This window comes from Berghia stephanieae, chromosome 6 (genome assembly GCF_034508935.2).
Source record: "Berghia stephanieae isolate SIO BIC M18660-M18661 chromosome 6, UCSD_Bste_1.3, whole genome shotgun sequence".
Classification (NCBI taxonomy): domain Eukaryota; kingdom Metazoa; phylum Mollusca; class Gastropoda; order Nudibranchia; family Aeolidiidae; genus Berghia; species Berghia stephanieae.
The window spans coordinates 8,041,464-8,063,560 of record NC_088365.1 but is presented as its reverse complement, the minus strand read 5'-3'; the positions used below and the strand labels follow the sequence as shown (position 1 = coordinate 8,063,560).

At 34.5% G+C, this 22,097-nt stretch overlaps 1 protein-coding gene across 1 annotated transcript; it reads right to left on the bottom strand.

Moving 5' to 3' along the window:
• Positions 1–10,610: 10,610 nt before the first annotated feature.
• On the bottom strand, positions 10,611–17,395 carry LOC144975618 (uncharacterized). Its single transcript, XM_078919782.1, has 5 exons — positions 16,604–17,395; positions 15,257–15,498; positions 14,559–14,642; positions 12,802–12,878; positions 10,611–10,877 (listed from the first exon to the last, which is right to left on the bottom strand). Exons 1-5 carry the CDS (start codon positions 17,355–17,357, stop codon positions 10,820–10,822), a joined length of 1,215 nt encoding a protein of 404 aa, XP_078775908.1. The 5' UTR covers positions 17,358–17,395; the 3' UTR covers positions 10,611–10,819.
• Positions 17,396–22,097: the final 4,702 nt, after the last annotated feature.

Here is a 22,097-nt window from a genome sequence, read left to right as displayed (position 1 = left end):
ACAATTTTCGGACAAAGACAACGCTGTTAACGGCCAGGTACTCATTTTACACCCGAGTACGGTGAGAGAATGTGAGTAAAGAGCCTTTCCAAGGACTCAACTATGCGCCGAGCGCAAGGCTTGAACCCAGGACCTTCCGATCCGAAAGCGGGTGTCATACCACAAGACCACATAGCCACAATAATTGATTGAATTGAGGAAGAAAACACATCAAATTCAAGAAGGCAAGCTGTATGAGATCCCAAAAATGTTTTGTCAGCATACTGCCGAAATATATGGAGAGGCTTCGTATGGGAACAAAACAGACAATGGACGTTTCGGGTACAAACCCTTCGTCAGCACAACAATACACAAATTAACGTGGAAAACAAATAAAATAAAATAAAATTCAAAATAACTTGTATCGTCTGTACTCAATGATGGCTGCAGTAGAATAAATTGCAAAATAACTTGTATCGTCTGTACTCAATGATGGGTGCAGTAGAATAAAATTCAAAATAACTTGTATCGTCTGTACTCAATGATGGTTGCAGTAGAATAAAATGCAAAGTAACTTGTATCGTCTGTATTCAATGATGGTTGCAGTAGAATAAAATTCAAAATAACTTGTATCGTCTGTACTCAATGATGGTTGCAGTAGATTCAGTTCGTTAGTATTTTCACGATCACCGGCTTCAGGCAGTCCCTACCGTTTTCTACGTTTCTATAAATAACAATGTGATTTTAATAATAATTTATAATAACATAATAGTTTTTAAAAAATGTGTTCCAGATATGGGTAAAAAACTAACGATACAAAAAAGTTAAATTGGTTTTTATGTTTGGAAGAAATCGGGCAATATTTTCTTGAGCTTTTATATAGCGCAATATCCACTAAACGTGCTCAAAGCGCTTTACAAGGGGTCCTTGACCAACAGCAGCAACACGTAACGTGGATCTTGCGCTTTTTAAAACCTTCTAGCATCTGCTTTACTTCCATATAATACCGCTTTGATTCTATGGGTCACAACCGTAAAAATGTGGCATATCATTCAATAACAAGGGACATAATCTGTAAATTAAATACATTCTATGGATTAAATAAACAGTTACAAATTATGCAATGCATCATTGGAGAAAATCAAGAAAAGAAGTTTGTTTTTAATCTTTTTTTTTTTTTAAGCGTTTGCTCTATGATAAGAATTAGAATATTGGGTGTTTTAATGTTTGAGAAACAAAGCTTACTCTCTTCACATTATTTAAAATCAAATTTAAAAAATCAAGCTTAAATTCAACTCTCATCATTAGGGTCACCATGATACAGGACCGTTTTCAGACGATTGGCCATATATGAAGACGGGAGGCCAGGAAGAGTTCCCTCTAGAAATGCTGACAGTGAGGTACTGTCATAAAATATTACAATGTACTTCTCATTGTATCACGTGGGGAGAAAGAGAGAGAGAGAGAGAGAGAGAGAGAGAGAGAGAGAGAGAGAGAGAGAGAGAGAGAGAGAGATAGAGAGAGAGGGAGATAGATAGATAGATAGAGAGAGAGAGCGAGAGAGAGATAGATAGATAGATAGATAGATAGATAGATAGAGAGAGAGAGAGAGAGAGAGAGAGAGAGAGAGAGAGAGAGAGAGAGAGAGAGAGAGAGAAATACATTATATCCGGTTGAGACAATGACATGTTAAATACGGACAACATACCTTTTTCTTATCTTATGATCGTAATCATCAGATCAAACTAGGTCAGAAAGTTTATTCAAACACAATATTATACACGTATATACCTATTCTATTTGCGTAGTCCAGGTAATGCATTTTATAGTCATATGTGACCCTTCGCCTCAAAACGGTATTAAGTCGGGTTGGTAAAGATGTTGAAAATTGAATTTATAGCCAGAAATATCAGACTTGTGTTGAGTTTGTATTTTTTATTGAGGAGAATGGATACCATATTTTGGGGTGCTACTGCCAACAATGTATATTTTTGACTAGTTTAACATTAAATTTGGTTTTTAATCATCTTTTTTCGTTCCGACATAATACCGTTTTAAGACGATGGGTCACACATGACCCGTTTAACTCACTCAATCCTAGAGATTTTTGCTACTTTTCAAAATTTGAAAAAAAAATGTAATTAAATTGAGCTTGTACATTAGATAGTTTTATTCAGCTACCATTAACATGTAAACAAAAAATATATATTAACTTTGATACTACGCCTATAATTAATTTGTCTTAGAAAAAAATGTAATAAATTATAGACATGGGGTTAACTCTCTCCTTACCAGCCATAAATAGAATTTCCCCCGAATTTTCACTCCCACCCTACACAAAAATAAACTTTTCTTACTCAATCAAATAAGTAACAAGTGCAATCTATACAGAATGTTGTTCTGCAAAATGAGCTTTACAACACAGTGTTTAGTATTTATAGACAGCTCGAAGATGACGTCACTTAGGTCTTTGTTATTGTTTTATGCCATCCGCGTTTATGAGTAATGCTCACTGAACTGTATTAAGCCGACTATAAACGTTCATGGATACACACAGTTTTGGGTGTTGGTCCGTTATACTTCCGGATGGCAATGTTATGAGCTTCTTAGTCAAGCGCATACTATCTATAGCTGTAGAGAAATCAGAAAGAGAAAATTGTTGGTTGCATCGTAACGAATGTGACGATTTTCCTATGGTTGGTAAGGAGAGGGTTAAAGTAACCCCGGGTAAACTACGGATATAGTCGGTGTTAGGGTTGGGTGAGTTAAAGTGGCATTACAGACTGTTGACATACCTCATTCCATAAGTACGGAAGGCGGATCTGACGACGACAGGCTAGCTAGTGTGGAAAAAAAAACAAGACAACATAATATGGGGCAAGGTATAGATAGTTCGAAGATGACGTCACTCAAGTCTTTGTTATTGTTTTTTGCCATCCGCGTTTATGAGTAATGCTCACTGAACTGTATTAACCAGACTATAAACGTTCATGGATAAACACAGTTTTGTGTGTTGGTCCGTTATACTTCCGGATGGCAATGTTGTGAACTTCTTAGCCAAGCGCATACTATCTATACGGAAGGCGGATATAACGACGACAGGCTAATGTGGAAAAAAAAACCCAACAAGACAACATAATATGGGGCAAGGAAAAGTTAGTATGCGCTTGGCAAAGAAGCTCATAACATTGCCATCCGGAAGTATAACGGACCAACACACAAAACTGTGTGTATCCACGAACGTTTATAGTCAGGTTAATACAGTTCAGTCAGCATTACTCATAAACACGGATGGCAAAAAACAATAACAAAGGCCTGAGTGAGGTCATCTTCGAACTATCTAAAAAATAGTCATGAGGACCTTTGGCACGAGCTCAAGAATTTATTGATGATGTGCGTTTAGGTAAAATACTCACAACATCCACCAACCGGATATAACGCCGTAACACACAAAACTACAATGTGTAACCATAAGCGTTTGTAGTCATTTATTTATAGAATTTAGTGAGAACTAATCATTAAAATGTCTGTCTAAAGACAACAAAGAGCTGAGTGATGTCAATTTCGATCCATCAAAAAAGCGTGTCTCAGCGGTATGGTCTTTGCTTCATACCCAAAAGGTACCGAGTTCGACTACCCATCGCGATGTGTGAACTTGGGCAAGTCACATAGCCTTAGCTCACTTTGCGGCGCTGCACTGCGGCTGACGCCTGGGTTATTCCAGTCTTCCCTTGGAATAGATCCTAAAGAAAATTTCCACTTAGGGGTGATTAAAAAGGATTTAAAAAATAGTTAATCTCAAACCAATGTTGAGGAAATGGCATTGCACTCATTCCTTTCATTTGGACAGGACGTTAGTTCTGGTGGTTCGATTCCATCGATATTTGGACAGATATAAGGCCATCTAGATGAAAAAGATAAAATAGGATTTATTTTTAAAGGAAAATAAAAAAAAACCTAGACAAATCTCTCACTCCCTCCCCCTACTTTCTTTCTGTAGGTATGTATGTATGTATATTTATGTATGTATGTATGTATATGTATGTATGTATGTTTGTATGTATGTATGTATGTATGTATGTATGTATGTATGTATGTATTTATGTATTTATATATGTATGTATGTATGTATGTATGTATGTATATTTATGTATGTATATGTATGTATGTATGTATGTATGTATTTTTATGTATGTATGTATGTATGTATGTATGTATGTATGTATGTATGTATGTATGTATGTATGTATGTATGTATGTATGTATGTATTATTATGTATATGTATGTATGTATGTATGTATGTATGTATATTTATGTATGTATGTATGTATATGTATGTATGTATGTTTGTATGTATGTATGTATGTATGTATGTATGTATGTATGTATGTATGTATGTATGTATGTATGTATGTATGTATGTATATGTATGTATGTATATGTATGTATGTATGTATTATGTATGTATGTATGTTATGTATGTATGTATGTATTGTATGTATGTATGTATGTATGTATGTATGTATGTATGTATTGTATGTATGTATGTATGTATGTATGTATGTATGTATGTATGTATGTATGTATGTATGTATGTATGTATGTATGTATGTATGAGTCTGTATGTATGTATGTTGCGCGTAAAAGGGGATAATTAATTATTTTTTTAATTAAAAAGAAAATTAAACAGAGAATGCTGAGTTGGGTCTTTTGTCCTCTCACAATGGGCAGGGAGGCACTGACTGTGTATTATATTCTCCTATAATAAAAAAAAAATTTAAAAATCTAGCTCTTATATAGCGCAATATCCACTAAATGTGCGCAAAGCGCTTTACAAGGGGTCCCTGGTCAACAGCAACATATAACATGTAGGACGAGACATGACGCCTGTTAGGCGATATTACAATTTTTCGGACAAAGACAACGCTGTTAACGGCCAGGTACTCATTTTACACCTGACTACGGTGAGAGAATGTGAGTAAAGAGCCTTTTCCAAGGACTCAACTATGCGCCGAGCGCGAGACTCGAACCCAGGACCTTCCGATCCGAAAGCGAGTGTCATACCACTAGACCACATAGCCACACAATATATGTTTTCCAATTTGCTTTCTGTCTCTGTCTTGAAATGAGATTACTTGGTTTTGTCCTGGCCCTGACCGTAATCCTTGGCTGGGAGGGAAACAGTCGTATGTATGGTTATTGTTTGGGGAGATGATATTTTCCCCCCTTTAAATCACCTCTCTGTTACGTGCTGTTATATTTTTGTTTGTTTTGAATATCAATATCATGATTTGTAAACATTTGAGTGTATCCCTCTTAGTGAGTTCAAGTGCTTGTGTCTGGATGAGACTTTAAGGTGATCTCAAACTAGGTGTGCACTGATAGTGTGCTCTTGGAATCTACATCTGTTCCCTATTTGAACTTTTCCCCTTTGTCTTACATTTTTTTTTCGTGTCCTTTGACTTGTAAATCTAAAATTTGTTAATATCCCATTTTCTTCCTTAGTACTTTCTTTGAAATGACCTAAAACAAAAGTAAAAACAAAACAAAAACAAACATTAGACAGAGCAACAGTCTACACGTTTTTATATTTCACTTTCTAAACTGCATTACACAGTTCCTCCCCGCCTCCCCTCTTTTCACTTAATTAATTGCGCACCTTTTAGAAATATATAGTATTCTATTTTAATTCGTGCTTCCTTACAAAGGAGCATACTAATACTAATAAATACAATGGAATTGAAAATAAATACAAAAAATAATAAATAAGGGATGTCGGTATAAGTATAAATCATTAGTGACAGCAGCAGGATGTCATCTGTGGTGTTTCATTCATCCTGTTTTGTTGATAAAGGGGAAACCCGAAACGTTCATTTGATGTTTTTGTAATTAAATTGAAGCTTACATACAAGTTCACATTATTATTTATTTGTATTCACATAATTACTTTAAGGATTTCAGATCTACACTAAGTTTTCATCTATTTATAACATCAAGTATTATTATTGCCCATTTGAATTTGATGTTTTCAATGTGATGGTTTCGGGTGGATAATACCCAGGTTTAACTTATGGCCAAATGAAAATAGTTCTTTCCCCACGAAATTGCGGGCTTTTTACTAGTAGAAATAAATAATGACGAAAGTATTCAAGGTGTAATACGTATACCTCGCTCTCTTCCCTCTCTACGTTGCAATCTCATTCTTCATCTGTGCATCATACCATCGCATCGCTATTCGCACACTCACTGCTAACCACAGACTACTATATCTATGCTGCTAACAGCGTGACGGAGTCACACTTTACACAGACAATAATTTATATTGAAAGGAGGGAAGAACAAATGGCAAGTGGTGGTAACATAATTTAATAATATTGAAAGTGCAATGGAAATGTGTTTGTCATAATCGATAGCAATACAATACAATACAATACATAATGGATAAAAATCGTCAATTCTCAACAGTATTAATAAAGCATGTAATATTATGAGAGACATGTAACGTATTACTCTGTATAATAATCATTATACAAATAGATAGTATGAAACAAAAGCTTGAGACAAAACTATGTTCAAACGGCAAACATTCTAGAAAATCTCTCTAACAATGGACAAAAAAAAATATCCAAAAAGTAATAAACAACAACATAAAAATAGAACAACCCCCTCCACTACAAACAAATACACCCCCCCCCCCCAAATCCCACCTAAAAAAACAAACAAACCCAAAACAAAACAAAACCCCACAAAAAATAAACAAGATGAAAAAAGGGAACAGCAGAAACAAAAAAAAACACAAAAAAAATACCAAAAAAAGAAAACTAACCAAACAAAATAACAAGAAACAAAACAAAACAAAAAGGAAAAAAAGGGGAAAAAAACAAACAAACAAATTTATAAAATAAATACAAAACCAAAGCAGGGGGGGGGGGGGGGGGATGCAAGGGTGAAGTTTTGGCTTTATGAAAAGCATTTGATTTCGTTTAATTTGTTATAATTTATTTGATTTCATTGACACGAAATTTTCACATACTACCTTTACAGTGGCGGTTCTATTTGTATATTATGGATTTTACGACCCATGCCACCCTTTAAAGTCATTTCAGCGCCAGTAAAAAAGTAAATTAGTGGAAAAGTTACAGATCTGAAAAAAAAAAAAACAACAAATTCTTAAGGACTTTTTTCTTCTTGTATGAACTGTGAGAATGATCTTGGAAGCATGGAATTACTGTAACCGTCATAACGTGTTAGTAATTTGTTTTGTAGGACAAGATTTGTATAATTCAAATAAAAAAATGATGTTTACTGTAACCGTTTACCTTTGTCTCATTCCAGTACTCAAAGTAATACGTAAAAAACAAACAAAAAAAAAAACAACAAAAAACACACAAAAAAAAAACAAAAAAAACAACAAAAACCAAAAAAAAAAACAAAACAAACCAAACAAACAAAACAAACAGGAAGGGTTAAAAAAAAACACGGACAGGAAGGGATAAAAAATACAAACCCCCAAAACAAAAAAAAAACTCCTAAACAAACGAGAAATAAACCCTTCCGACTAACATAAGAGAAGGACCCTCTACCGTAATATATTACGGAGGGTAAAAAAGACAGAGCACTGTTTTTTTTTTGTTTGTTGCTTTAGGTCTCTTCCAACACAACTGAGGTTATATGAGAGACCGCTGAAACAAAAAAACAAGCAATCTAACAAAAATAGTACAAATGTCAATCAAAATCATAACCTAAAGATATCATAAGCTAAATTATAAATAACCAAGAACAAACAGGCAGAAGATTTACAGAAAAAAAAATATCCCCTGTCAAAAATACAATCACAAACCAAAGAAGCAGGATAGGCTAGTAAAGAGAAGAAGAAACGACATCACTATCGGATCGTACACCCATGCGAACATCATAGGTATATGATTCAAGGGTGATGCTCCCATCCAACCACCCGCACAGACCACTGTAAAATGACACCCCTTTCAATCCTCACACACACACACACACACACACACACACACACACACACACACACACACACACACACACACACACACACAACATTAGATCCATCACTAATTAATGGCAACATTACATAGTGCAATAATAGGCTGCCATCGTATATAACAAAGATTTATACAGTCGCAGGTCACAAAAAGAATAATGATGATGATGAGGTGGAGGAGGACGCGGATAAAGATGGTGAAGACAATAATAATAATAATAATAATAATAATAATAATAATAATAATAATAATAATAATAATAATCAAATAATAATCAGCATCATAATAACAATAATAATAATAACGATAATAATAATAATAATAATAATAAAAACAACAATATAAAAAAAGCAGTAATAATGGTAATACAAAGAATAAGAATTAGGGAGAATTAATACTAATACTAACTAATAGTGTTACTAGCACTAGTTCAAAAACAATCGGTCCATTACAATAGTTTTCAATAAATAGCAGATGCAATGATACACAACAAGAAATAAACATTGGAAATAAAATACACAGCAATGGCCAGCAACGCATTCATTTGCAACATGGACCAACCCCCTTAATTATCATGGCCTTTGTTTTTTTGTTTTTGTTTTTAAGGGTTTTACGGCACTTGCAACACATTTAGGTTATATCAGTACCAGTAAAAAGGAAGAAAATGGGATAGTGGAAAGTTCTAGTATTACAATTAAAGCACAAAAGAAAAGGTGAGACAGTGGGGAATTTGTTCAAATAGGAAACATGTGTAGATTCCAAGAGCAAACCATCAAAGTACTTAGTTTGAGATCACCTTTAAGTCTCATCCAGACACAAGCACAGGTCCCCACTAAAAGGAATACACTCAAATGTTTTACAAATCATATATAATATAAAGAAAACATAATACAGTGCATAACAGAGAGATGATTTACAAGGAAAAAATATCATCTCCCAAAACTAACCATACAGTTGACTGTTTCCCTCTCAGCCAGGGCATCCGGCCAGGACCAGGAAAAAAAACAAGTAATCTCATTCCAAGACAAAGACAGAAAGCATGTTGGAAAACAGATATAAGGGGATAGAAGACACAGTATGTACCCCCCTGCCCACTATGGGAGGATCCAATATTGTGTGTCAGGGTCATGCTATTACTAAAAATTATAGAAATTATTACTAACCAGTTAACTGCCGTACTATGGAAAACACTTTAATAAAAAAATTGGCCAGAAAACTTGTCCTTCATTGATTTAAATTAGATGGCCCTCATCTCGGCAAACATTCTCAAATCTGGAATTAATCTTGTATAATAAAGTAAAAAAAAATAAAAATAAACACATTCACAAAGGACTGATAAGAAATCTGCAACAACGAACCCACAATCAGCTTCTGTCCGCAGTATCTACCTGCCCCCCCCCCCCCCCCTCCTTCAAAAGACCCATCCCCCAATATCCCTCTCTAAAAATAAGAATAACTTAAAATAATAATAATAATAATAATAATAATAATAATAATAATAATAATAATAATAATAATAATAATAATAATAAAAAAAATAAACAAGAAAACAAAAAACCCAACAAAACAAGCAAAGTGAAATCAAATCGGAAATAACTGAGAATGACAAAACAATTCAAACTAAGAACAACAAGCAAATAATATTAATATTAACAAATCAAAACTGTAGAACAGGCCATGCTCAATGTAAATCTATCATATTCATATTATATAGTTTATCAGTCGAAGGCTCATGACATAGACACCTGTCTAATAATGATTAGAAAAAATGCTGTTTTGTATATGAGTAATAAATTAATTCATCAACAAACATGTACGTACATAGCAAAGTCAGATCAATGTCTCACAGCCAAAGGAAAATTAGGATTTTCACTGATTCCAAAAAAAAAATAAAAAAAAAGAAAGAAAGAAAGAAAGAGAGAAAAAGAAAAAGAAAAAAAAAAGAAACACGAAGATGATTAAGCTGGATTGTCAAATAAATTGCATTATCCTTTCATATGAAAGATCATTTTTAATCCTATTGCATCAGATATTTAACATGACTTTGGTGGGTTTCATCAGTTAGGAAAAAATAAATTACAAATACAAATAGACCAGTGTCGTGCCCAGAGGAAATCTATCACCACCCAAAGGGGTCATGGTCATCTCTCATATATCATAGCACCATAAAATAAAAAAATTAAAAAACCCCCAAAAAACCAAACCCAAAAAAACAAACAAAAACAATAACAACCCTCTACCTAACAAAAAGAAAAACAAATATACAAAACAAAAAAAAAAGATCCAAATAAAAAACAAGAAAACAAAATAAACATATATAAAAATAACTAATTGGCTTAAATATAATATGTTTTGGACTGATATGGAGACAGTAACCATCGCCCGAGCCTTAAGATTCAAATACAGTTTCTTCTACTTTTTCCAATGTCTAAAATCAACAATCGACTAACTCAAAAAAAAAAAAAAAATAAAGTAAAGGAGAAAAAAACAACAACTTTAAAACGGAAGTTAAAAAAAAAATCCAATAAAATAAAAACAAATAAAAAGACCACCAAAAAACAAAAACAGAATAACAGAAAAAAAACAAACAGCACTCCTACCCCCCCCCCCCCACCAAAAAAAAAGAAAAAGAACAAAACAACAAAAAACAACACAAACTCGTAAATGAAAGAAATGGCTGCAAGACAGTTTTATGTAACAATTCTTGAATCGGTCCAGTCACTGTGCTTTGTTTTTAAGAGTTTCAACAGTGCCTGTGTCTCTATTACAAGCACCCCAATATTCGGATGTGGTCCATACAGAAAGAATTATGTATCGAAGTGTTGTTGTTTCATGACTTCTCTGAGAGTTGACTTTCAAACAGGTCCAGAATGCGTTTGATCTCCTTGCTGTAGGACATTGTGTTAAGGAACATTAGAATGATTATTATACCTAAATTTATAATCAAAATCAGGTTGTACTGTACAACCTCTTTACACCCCTGCCTTTTGGAACTGAGGCTTGTTCTGTGGGCGAGACAAAACGAGACAAAAAGCTCCATGGTATTCAATACCCTAATCAATACCAATGTATACTACATGTAATATGGGTGAATTTTTAATTATACACAGTTACATAGTATATTTTTATGGTTTTACCATGTTCAAATCACTTCGCAATCTCATTTCCACCAGTGCTATCGGATAGCATTGACTGAGAGCATTGATTAACAGTTTTTCACTATCGCTACCCAACAAGAATCTCAGTATCAGAAAGCAACCGATTTTGTGTCAATTATCACTCATCACTACTAAGCAGGCTTTTTGCCTGCCTTTGCCTCGCCTACAGAACGAACCACTGGTAATACAATAATATAAGTTATAACCAGTTGATTTCTTGTGCAATCAATATATATCAGCCTGTCAATAAGGTGGCTTTAAGCAAGGTTGGCGGTAAAGTCCAAAGCATGGGATAGGGGGCGGTTGGGCAGCCATGTGGTCTAGTGGTATCCGTAGCCTTCTTTCATCTGGGTGTGAAATACCCCTATCGATATGAAAAGACAACGTTTTAATTTTCTTTTCTCTGTTATGCTCTCTTGAAGTCAAGTCAAGTCGTTCCGGATCTAAGACCTCAAATATCTGTGGCTATGTGGTCTAGTGGTATGACACTCGCTTTCGGATCGGAAGGTCCTGGGTTCGAGCCTTGCTCGTTGCATAGTTGAGTCCTTGGAAAAGGCTCTTTACTCACATTCTCTCACCGTACTCAGGTGTAAAATGAACACCTGGCCGTCAACAGCGGTGTCTCTGTACGAAACATTTGTAAGATCGCCTAACAGACGAAACATTTGTAAGATCGCCTGACAGGCATCATGTCCCATCATACATGTTAAATGTTGCTGCTGACCAGGGATCCCTTGTAAAGTGCTTTGAGCATGTTTAGTGGATATTGCGCCATATGAAATCTCACTTTTTTTTTTTGTAGTGAGGCGTTTTGGAGATGGCAGTGGCAATTTTGTGCCAGAATCTGTCGGTTATTTTGTCTCCCGATTCAATAGTGTGAACCCATTTTTAAAATTATCAGGACATTGTCATAATATAGTAGATGACTCAATGTGGGTTCAGTTGACCACAGGCATATTTTTTTACTTTCCTTTTAAGGAGATGGGCGGGTCCTCGATTGTCAAAAAATCAAGTAAAAAATCGATTTTGAGATTTTTTTATTTTTGAAAAGTTTGAAACCTTTGCTACATGAAAATGTGTTTGTTGACTATCAGATCAGTCCGTTTAGGTCCAAACTGACCTCTTGAAGTCCAAGGGGGTCAGTAAATATAATGTTACACTTACTTGCTTTTGATAATAATGACAATAATAATAAAAATAATAATAATAATAATAATAATAATAATAATAAATAATAATAATAATAATAATAATAATAATAATGATGATGATGATATAATAATAATAATAATAATAATAATAATAATAATAATAATAATAATAATAATAATAATAATAATATAATAATATAATTAATAATAATAATAATAATAATAATAATAATAATAATAATAATAATAATAATAATAAGTAATAATAATAATAATAATAATAATAATAATAATAATAATAATAATAATAATAATAATAATAATAATAATAAGCCTGATATTGACAATCGGTAAAGTACAAACCGTTTTATTTGGATGACCAAGCATTGTCAATCAAATGTGTGTACATGAGTGTGTGTTTGTATGTATGCATGCATGCCCGAGTGTGTGTACTTGTTTGTTAATTTACATAAAACTACACAGGCACACAAAGGAAAGGATACATTTGTGCTGCTAGTTGATCGACAGGCTTCATGGATATGCTCAGCTCCTCACATTTAGCCATCAGGGCATACATGGTCTGATGAAAAATAAGAACAAAATAAGAAAATATACACAGCAAAAAAAACAAACAAATAAGGGCCTTCTACCCTCACATAACATCGCCTATACATAACCCTTACCTTTCCCTAAACACCCAGTTTCAAGCCTCATATTATATTATGCCTTATTGTCTATAGCACAAGATGTTTGCCATGAAGCCAGTTGTGACTCATCGGCTCCGAATGATATTATGCTGAGTTGATTTAAATGCTAAAAATGGAATTTCTAGTGAAAAAAAAAAAAAAGAAAATAAATTAAACTTAGTTTAATTTATGAGCATTATTGAGAACAACAGATATAGTTTATTTAAGTAAAAATGTTACAAATATTCACTATATCTGAGATGCCATTGCATAGACATTTCATGTTGGAACATAGACAATCCATCAAAGAAATGTGTGATGTCAACAGGAATCAACCAAGTAGACCAAAGTGAGAAAATTGGGGGTTAATCATTTTGTTCAAGGAAAAAAAATGAAAGTGCCTGAAGCCGGACTCGAACCCAGTCACCTCGCCCTAGCTCAATTTGCGGCGCTGTACTGTGGCTGACGCCTGGGTTATTCCAGTCTTCCCTTGGAATAGACCCCAGAGACAAATTTCCCCTATGGGATGAATAAAGGAAATTTTATTTTATTTTGAGTTACAGTGCAATGCTTGAACTTGAACCACTTGGCCACGTCACCCCCTTTGTAACTAAACAAAAATCTCGCAATTTTGGTCATTTTAGTTTTCAATCCACTTTTTGGAATCTGGTTAACTCCTGACAAAATACCATATTGAGATGTTTGGTCACAATTACGGACCATCTTTAAAGGCCCAGTTTTACTCTCTCTTCGGTCTTCTATAAACTATGAGTTATTCATTGTTGTACGTAATAATGAATCCCTTCTTTTTCTTCTATTCTTCTCACTAAATCTATCAACTGTATTAATCAAAGTCCTTTCATCTTATCCAAAAAAAATAAAATAATTCAAAGTAATTTGACATGACACAATCAAAATGTCTGTTGGTTACCAAGTTTACTATGTTAGGGAAGTATGGAAAAAAAAAATTCTATTTACTAGTACATTTTGGTTCTGACTGTCTGAGGACATTGTTTATTTGTAAACATCGGTAAGTAAAGTTAATTCTTGAGGTGAGCATGTACACTTAGTGCAACCAGGCTTTTAATAGCCTGAATGATATTTTGGACAATGACAATTATGTTGTAAGCACATCAGAGGGAACTCCAAAAAATTGTCTTTTTAAAACAGTGAAAAATGTAAAAACCGTTTACCAGCATGCGTTAATTGGGTTTTAAATTTTGAGACTTTTGTTTAAAGTGAAAAAGAGTAAGATGTATTACATGATCAATAAATGTAGAGTCAGTTTCATGGGAATGAGTTAAGGGACATTCTATTTTAAGTGCTTTGAGCTGATTTTGTTTTTACATAATCATCAAAATGCTGTTTTAATTTAATAAAAAAATAAAAACATTAGCAACTTTTGCTGATCGACAAAAACAACTATCTGTAGTAAACCTGCGATAGAATTTCTCAAAGACACCCTCTTATATTCCACAATGACCATTATACAACAGACATATCATAATAATAACACTATTATTATCGTAACACTAGTCTTTTAGGCCCAAAAAGTGCTTGTTATTCTGACTCACCTTAATACTTCCATCCACAGAGTCACAAGTGATATCCACTGATCTCTTGTAGGCATCCTGGCATCCTATTGTGATGGCTGACATCTGGAAAACAAAAACATGTTGAATGAAATCACACATTGATATATGTAAAATAAAAGAAAGTCATGTTGTTTAAGCAACAATATTAACATTTTTAATGGTACGATTTTGCAAGTGCTTCAGCATAACTAACCCCCCCCCAAAAAAAAAAAAAAAAAAAAAAAAAACAAAAACAAAAAACAAAAAAAACAAAACAAAAGAAAACAAAAATCAACAAATAAACAAACCCCCTAAAAACAAACAAATTAACAAAAACAAAAATCTAACAGCTTTTCACTTTTTTCCTCTAAGACAAGAAAATAAGAGAAAGAATGCGTTAAAGACAAAACAGATGTGTGGTGGCTTGACAATAATTGCCACGATGAAATTGGAATCCCTGAAGTCAGTGCAAATGCACAATTCAACATTCTTAAGTAAAATCCGGTTTAAAAATTTCAAAATATCTTAATTAAGTTACAAGAAGTTTCAATACACCATATTTTAAGGAAAAGATGATTAAAAAATTTTTTTAGATCATATCTCAAAGATAGTACGTGTCACACCTAATACCTTTTATCAGACCATCACACAAATAGTAGTATAATAAATTTGAAAATAAAGTAAAAGAAGTGGTTTACCTTGTGTAAATTATTTCTTATATTTCCCATCATAAGATCAAGATTATCAGCCACTCGTTTTGCATGGTTCTCCAGCTCAATCACTGCCCCAGCATCAATAGGAGGGATGTCGTCAGGACTTTGTTGCAACAAACTGCTTGGTGAGCGTGACAATCCAGATGATGTGGCAAAGGAGGGAGACGAAGATACTGAGGCAATGCTTCGAACACTTGAGCGACGACTTTCATGACTGCTTGCACTATCTTTAAAGTAAAAGAATTGTAAAATTTATATACAAACATGTGTGAAATGAGTCCCATATAAGTACCATATTAAGAATAGATGGATGGTTCTGAGAGATAAGTTATACATTTTTAAACTGTTACAACCTGGATCCAACTGAGATATTTGATTTGGTTTCAATATCACAAAATAAGAGGGTGCTCCCTGATGCCTATGATGTAAATATAAACTTAAAAGGATATTACTATTACTTCTTCACTTTCACTGTCAGTTTTCTTAAATCAACATCGGTAGGGCAGGTATCGTATGCAAAGGTTCGCAAGAATATATTTAGACAATGCTACTGTCGTACAATCAGTAGCTACTGTCGTACAATCAGTAAAACTTCTGGGATTGCCAGTTCTGTCCTAAGTGTAATGAAAAAACCCAAAAAAAAACAAAAAAAAAAAAAAACAGGAGAAATTTCAAGACTAAGAAATAAATTTTCCATTTAATATGTGAAACACGTTGACAATAATTCAATATGGGAATGGCATTTGTGTATAGCTGTAAACAGATATAATCCCCAACTTATTTTTACTTTGGGACATTCAAACAGTGAATTTTCACAGGTTTACTTGGATCGCTTTACAATGCTTCATTTAATAAGCCAAGCAGGTGATATGGAACCAAACTTCTATTTCATACACAACAAGTCAACTGTTAAAAGTCCTTTTAGTGCTAAGTCTCTTACAACGCCCATCACCGATTAAAGCCAGGTACTAAATGAAACCTGATTTTTACAATCATTGTCACCCATTCAGTCACTGATGATGTTAATTTTGCTAAGCCTTGTCACAAGAAACAATTCGTATGAGAACATTTTAGAGAAAGTATTTACCATAAAGAGCAAAAATAAGTTTGAATACTACATTTACATGCATTTAACATTGAGGGAGAGATTTAGAATTATCTCAAATACTGTGAAAATCTAAATTGGATCTGAAAATCTAAATTGGATCTGAAAATCTATATTGTTTGAAAAATCAAAATGATTTCCTGATTTGAAATATTTCCTTATTAGGTATCTCTTCGTTGAAAATAAAAATCTGTCACCAGAATAAAGAGAAACGATACATGACTTACCTGTATGTGTGAGAGGACTTGTACTTTGCTTTATCTTTTCTTCCAAGTTATCGGCCACAAACTCAATTTTCTCCCCTGTCCTAACGACTGTTCCTTGCAATAAATTTGGAGAAAGGCTACTGGACGGTTCGATATAATAAGCACCTTGAGGTTCATTGTCTATTTTAGTATCAGATTCACTGTCAAAATCTATTAATAAATTTTTTTGAGGAGGAATTTGAGAAGAATTTTCCGATTCCTTTTTATGTTTATCTGAGCTGACATTACCATGCTGCGAAAGAGATAATGATTCTGGACGGTTAATATTACTGTTGTCATGGGATTCGACTACATTTGGAGACGACTTTTCCTTTGTAGTTATGGATTTCCTATCTCCGCTTTTCACAGGTTTTTGAAGTGAAGCAACAGTATTTTCTAGATTTTGACATGTTACAGATAACTTTTCGTAGAATGAATTTTTGAATTGTGATTGTTCATGAGTAGCAGGTGCATCTTGAAAACTGTCTTTTTCAGGGTCAGAACTGTCTTCGTCTGATGAGTCAGAATCATCATCTGCTGACGATGAAGAAGAAGAATGCTTATTTGGTTCACCTTCCACATCAGAATATCTAAGTGTGTTTTTCAGCGATAAAGAAATGTCAGGCGATTGTTGAGATTCTTCGCCTGAAACCTGTCCATGTGTATCCCCCCTACAAGGTGTGCTCGTGGCATTTTCACGAGTCCTTCCATCAGAATTAGGATCTGAATTTGACATTTTTATCAACTGAAATATCACAGAAAACAATCATGTAAAATTTGGATGGTGATACTAGCTATATATCAAAACACAGGGAAAGTATGACAAGTTCCAGTTTTAAAAATCAATTTGTCATTGCTATCAAGACATCAATACTTCTACTATTGATAATTATACGAATAGCTGAACCCAGATGCAGTGGATCCTTGTCTTTTGTTCTTGCTTTGTCAACAATTTTCTCAAATTCAACACAAGGATCTTTCAGATAAGTAGATTCTCAATGACTGAAGTTCAAATAAAATATCAGCTAACCAGATTTAATTTAATAATGTTTGTTCTAGCCACACATGGATGCTTCAAAACAACAAGTAGGAGTAATAGGAGGGAAAAGTTTAATCGCTGGGAAATCACAGTCAGTCATCAGTCATCTCAATCTCATCACCACAGCCACAACATCGTCCCTGCCCTGGCATTGGTTTGGCAACTTCCACTTCACTGACTTTTCTACAAGTATATTCGATAAGTTCCACAAGCAAAAGATTTTGAAACTGATGACTTGAAGGAGTTGATCACTAAACTTAGGCAGAATAAACAATCTGAATTTCTTTTTGTTTTAGAACGCTCGCTAATCCTTTGCCAATCCTCTCAGTCTCGGATTTGTTTGGAAAACGGACCTCCGCCCTCTATTTCTTCCTCTTTTTTACCCGGAGGTAAATTAAGTATCAATATGTAATGGTTCTTCGTAATGTTTACATACGCTCTTACAGCTATCTGTACGTTGCAAGCAGTTCGTCGTTTTCCGACCCACCCCTTTCCCCGTATCCAGCTATTCAAAATAATTTAAAAAAACAGAACAAAACAAAACAAAACAAAAGCAAACTAGCGTAAGCCACCAAAAGTATTGATTATATTGTCATCTCTTATTTACTTTGAATGTTTCTTCTTCTTCTTCTTCTAGGTTCCATGCCTGGTCCAGGCTTCGGATACTGCATGAATTATCTCTCTCCATTCCTCCCTGTCTCTTGCCTTTTCAAACAGCTCTTGGATTGTTAGGCTGGTGAAGCCCTTCAGTTGGTCTATGAGTGTTTTTCTTTGTCTCCCCCGGGCGCGTTTACCAGGTATTTTTCCACAACTTGCCAGGTATTCATTCTTATCTTTCCTTACTATGTGTCCGAAAAAGGATAGTTGTCGATCCACTATTAAGGGCATTAGTTTCCTTTGTTGGTATGTTTGTTTTAGCACTTCTTCGTTCGTTTTGTGTGCAGTATACGATATTCTCTGCATCCTTCTCAAGCACCACATTTCAAAAGCTTCAATGTTCTTTTGTGTTTCTGCATTTGTAGTCCAGCTTTCGCATCCGTATAACAAGATTGGCCACACGTAGCACTTCAAGACTCGGAATCTAATCCCGAACGACATCTGTTTGTTTTTCAAAATGTTTCCCAGGTCCATGAAGGCCTGTTTGGCTTGAGTTATTCTTGCTCGTATGTCTCGGTTACATCTTCCATCTGTTGTCACTATTGAACCTAGGTATTTAAAACTTTCTACGTTGGTAAGTTGCTCGCCGTGAATCGTTATATTGCAGGTGTTGTTGTTTTACTTTGAATGGAAGGGAGGTAAAACAAGCTAGACACATGTGTTCAAAAGAAATATACTGATTACTCCCCTTACATTGGGATCCTTTTATTTATATCGTTTCCTTTTTTTTACAACCAATTTCTTTCTTTCTTTCTTTCTTTCTTTCTCTCTTTCTTTCTTTATTTCTCTTCTTCTTCTTCTTTCTTCTTCTTCTTCTTCTTCTTCTTCTTCTTCTTCTTCTTCTTCTTCTCTCTCTCTCTCTCTATATATATATGTGTGTGTATTTTATACATCTATTTATCTTTCTTTATTTCTTTCTTTCATCTTTTACTTCTTTTACTTTTATCTTCTTCTTCTTCTTCTTCTTCTTCTTCTTCTTCTTCTTCTTCTTCTTCTTCTTCTTCTTCTTCTTCTTCTTCTCCTCCTCCTTCTACTCCCCCACCACTTCTCTTCCTTCTTTTATTTATAAAAAAGCACCAATTAAATCTTACAAACGTGATTCATTACCTGCAAAACTTATGTCTGCATTTGTAAACATGCTTGTTCCATCAATAACTAAAGTAATTAACCATTTTGTCTCCAGTGGTAATGTTCCATCTTGTTTCACAAACACTTTAGTTCAGCCTTTGGTTAAAAAGCCATTATTAGACCAGAATGAATTAAAAAAAATATCGACCTGTTTCAAACTGTTCTTTCTCTCTAAGTTGAATGAAAAGGTTGTCCTTCACCAGTTACTGAATCATCTTGATGTCAATGATCAAGAATGCTGACTCTAATAAATTTATGTTTTATGTCTACTAGATTTGTCTGCAGCATTTGACACCATCGACCATGGCATTTTGTTGGTCCGTCTTGAGAAAACTTTTGGGATTGCTGGGACCTGCTTAGAGTGGATTGAATTATAATTTGTTGGACGGAGACAGAGTGTCGTGGTGGATTGTATCAAATCAGAAAGCCAGAAACTAAATTTTGGGGCAACCAAGGGCTCGGTTCTTAGTCCAGTCCTGTTTACAATGTAACCCCTTTCACCTGTTATGAGTGTATTTGCACTCTCCTATAATTTTAAAGCAGATGCTTCTCAAATTTTTGATTCTGTATGCTACTGATTTAAGCAATAGATAAATAGGATTGAATGTTGTTTTATTGAAATTAAGAATGAATGAATCACAACAAATGAATGTTGAATAATGATAAAACGGAGATTTTAAATAATGCTAGGCCCAGCATACTTAAACAAATTGATACTCCAACGATTAATTTCGGAACTACTGTTGTTGAACCTGGCACCAGCGTTAATAATCTTATTTCGATTGCAACTATGATGACGATTATGAGGCTGGCTAATCTTATTTTGGGGGCCCGATTTTTAAAATTGTATTTCTGGCACTGTTTTATAGCTACATCATATTTCAGATTTTTATCTTATATCAGTGCCTGCCCGAAAAATGTTCAATCTCATATTCCAATTCCATTAAAAAATTGTTGAGCGATATTGTGACATCTTTTTCTCTTATCCCCTTTTTTTATTCCTCCTGCTTCTGCTCCTTCTTCTCCTCGTCCTCCTCCTCCTTCTCCTCTTCCTCATCCTCCTCCTCCTCCTCTTACTGCTCCTCCTCCTCCGCCTCCTCCGCCTCCTCCTCCTTTTTCTGTCATCATCATCATCATCATCACCATCATCATCATCATCATCATCATCATCATTATTACCACCACCACCATCATCATCATCATCATCATCATCATCATCATCATCATCATCATCATCATCGGTATTTCCTGCAATCACCATCGTGGTCACCAGTCACGATATTTCACAATTGACACCCATCGTCACAATGCAGCATGATGTCGAAATAGCAAGACCCAGAAAACGGTATTTTTAATCTAAAGTTTGATATTGGAGTAATTTGACGTATTTTAATAAAACCAACGCGGCCCCCTCAAATAACCCCCTCCCCCAACAAAAAACGACAATTAGAAAAAAAAAAAAACAAGAAAAAAAAAAACAAAGAAAAAAGAAACCAAAGAAAAAAAAAAAACCCCCCCCCCGAAAAAAAAAAAAAAGCAAAAACAAAGAAAAAAAAAAAAGAAGAAAAAACAAACAGAATGCCATGCGCACATTAGAAAAATATAAAATTTTGTAATCTTATGGATTCTGACATTAAAAAAAATCCAAGTTTTAGTATAGATACATTTCGTACAGACGTTACACTGAAAAATGATTTATTTATCTATTTTACGTACAGGCCAGGATCCTGAAACTGAAAGCTCGATTGATAGAGCACTCCCTTCTCATGCAAAGGAACAGAGATCAATCCCGGATCGATGCCATCAAGATTTTTTTCTTACCCTCCTCTTATCCCAGCAGTGATCGGATACCCGGGTCTGTTCGATCAGACGGAAAACGATATGCTATAGACAAGCGTCCTATCCAAAAGATGATAAGCAATTAATTGCTATAGAAACCGGGATAAAGGACTACTCTTTAGCTCTGAAGGACTACTTTTCGAACAGGCCAGTTGTCTAAAATAAACTTTGACCTTTGACTTCTTCTTCTTCTAGGTTCCATGCCTGGTCCAGGCTTCGGATACTGCATGAATTATCTCTCTCCATTCCTCCCTGTCTCTTGCCTTTTCAAACAGCTCTTGGATTGTTAGGCTGGTGAAGCCCTTCAGTTGGTCTATGAGTGTTTTTCTTTGTCTCCCCCGGGCGCGTTTACCAGGTATTTTTCCACAACTTGCCAGGTATTCATTCTTATCTTTCCTTACTATGTGTCCGAAAAAGGATAGTTGTCGATCCACTATTAAGGGCATTAGTTTCCTTTGTTGGTATGTTTGTTTTAGCACTTCTTCGTTCGTTTTGTGTGCAGTATACGATATTCTCTGCATCCTTCTCAAGCACCACATTTCAAAAGCTTCAATGTTCTTTTGTGTTTCTGCATTTGTAGTCCAGCTTTCGCATCCGTATAACAAGATTGGCCACACGTAGCACTTCAAGACTCGGAATCTAATCCCGAGCGACATCTGTTTGTTTTTCAAAATGTTTCCCAGGTCCATGAAGGCCTGTTTGGCTTGAGTTATTCTTGCTCGTATGACCTTTGACTAAAGCCTTTAAATCTAGTGTTTTGTGCGGCTATGTGGTCTTTTGGTATGGCACTCGCTTTCGGATCGGAAGGTCCTG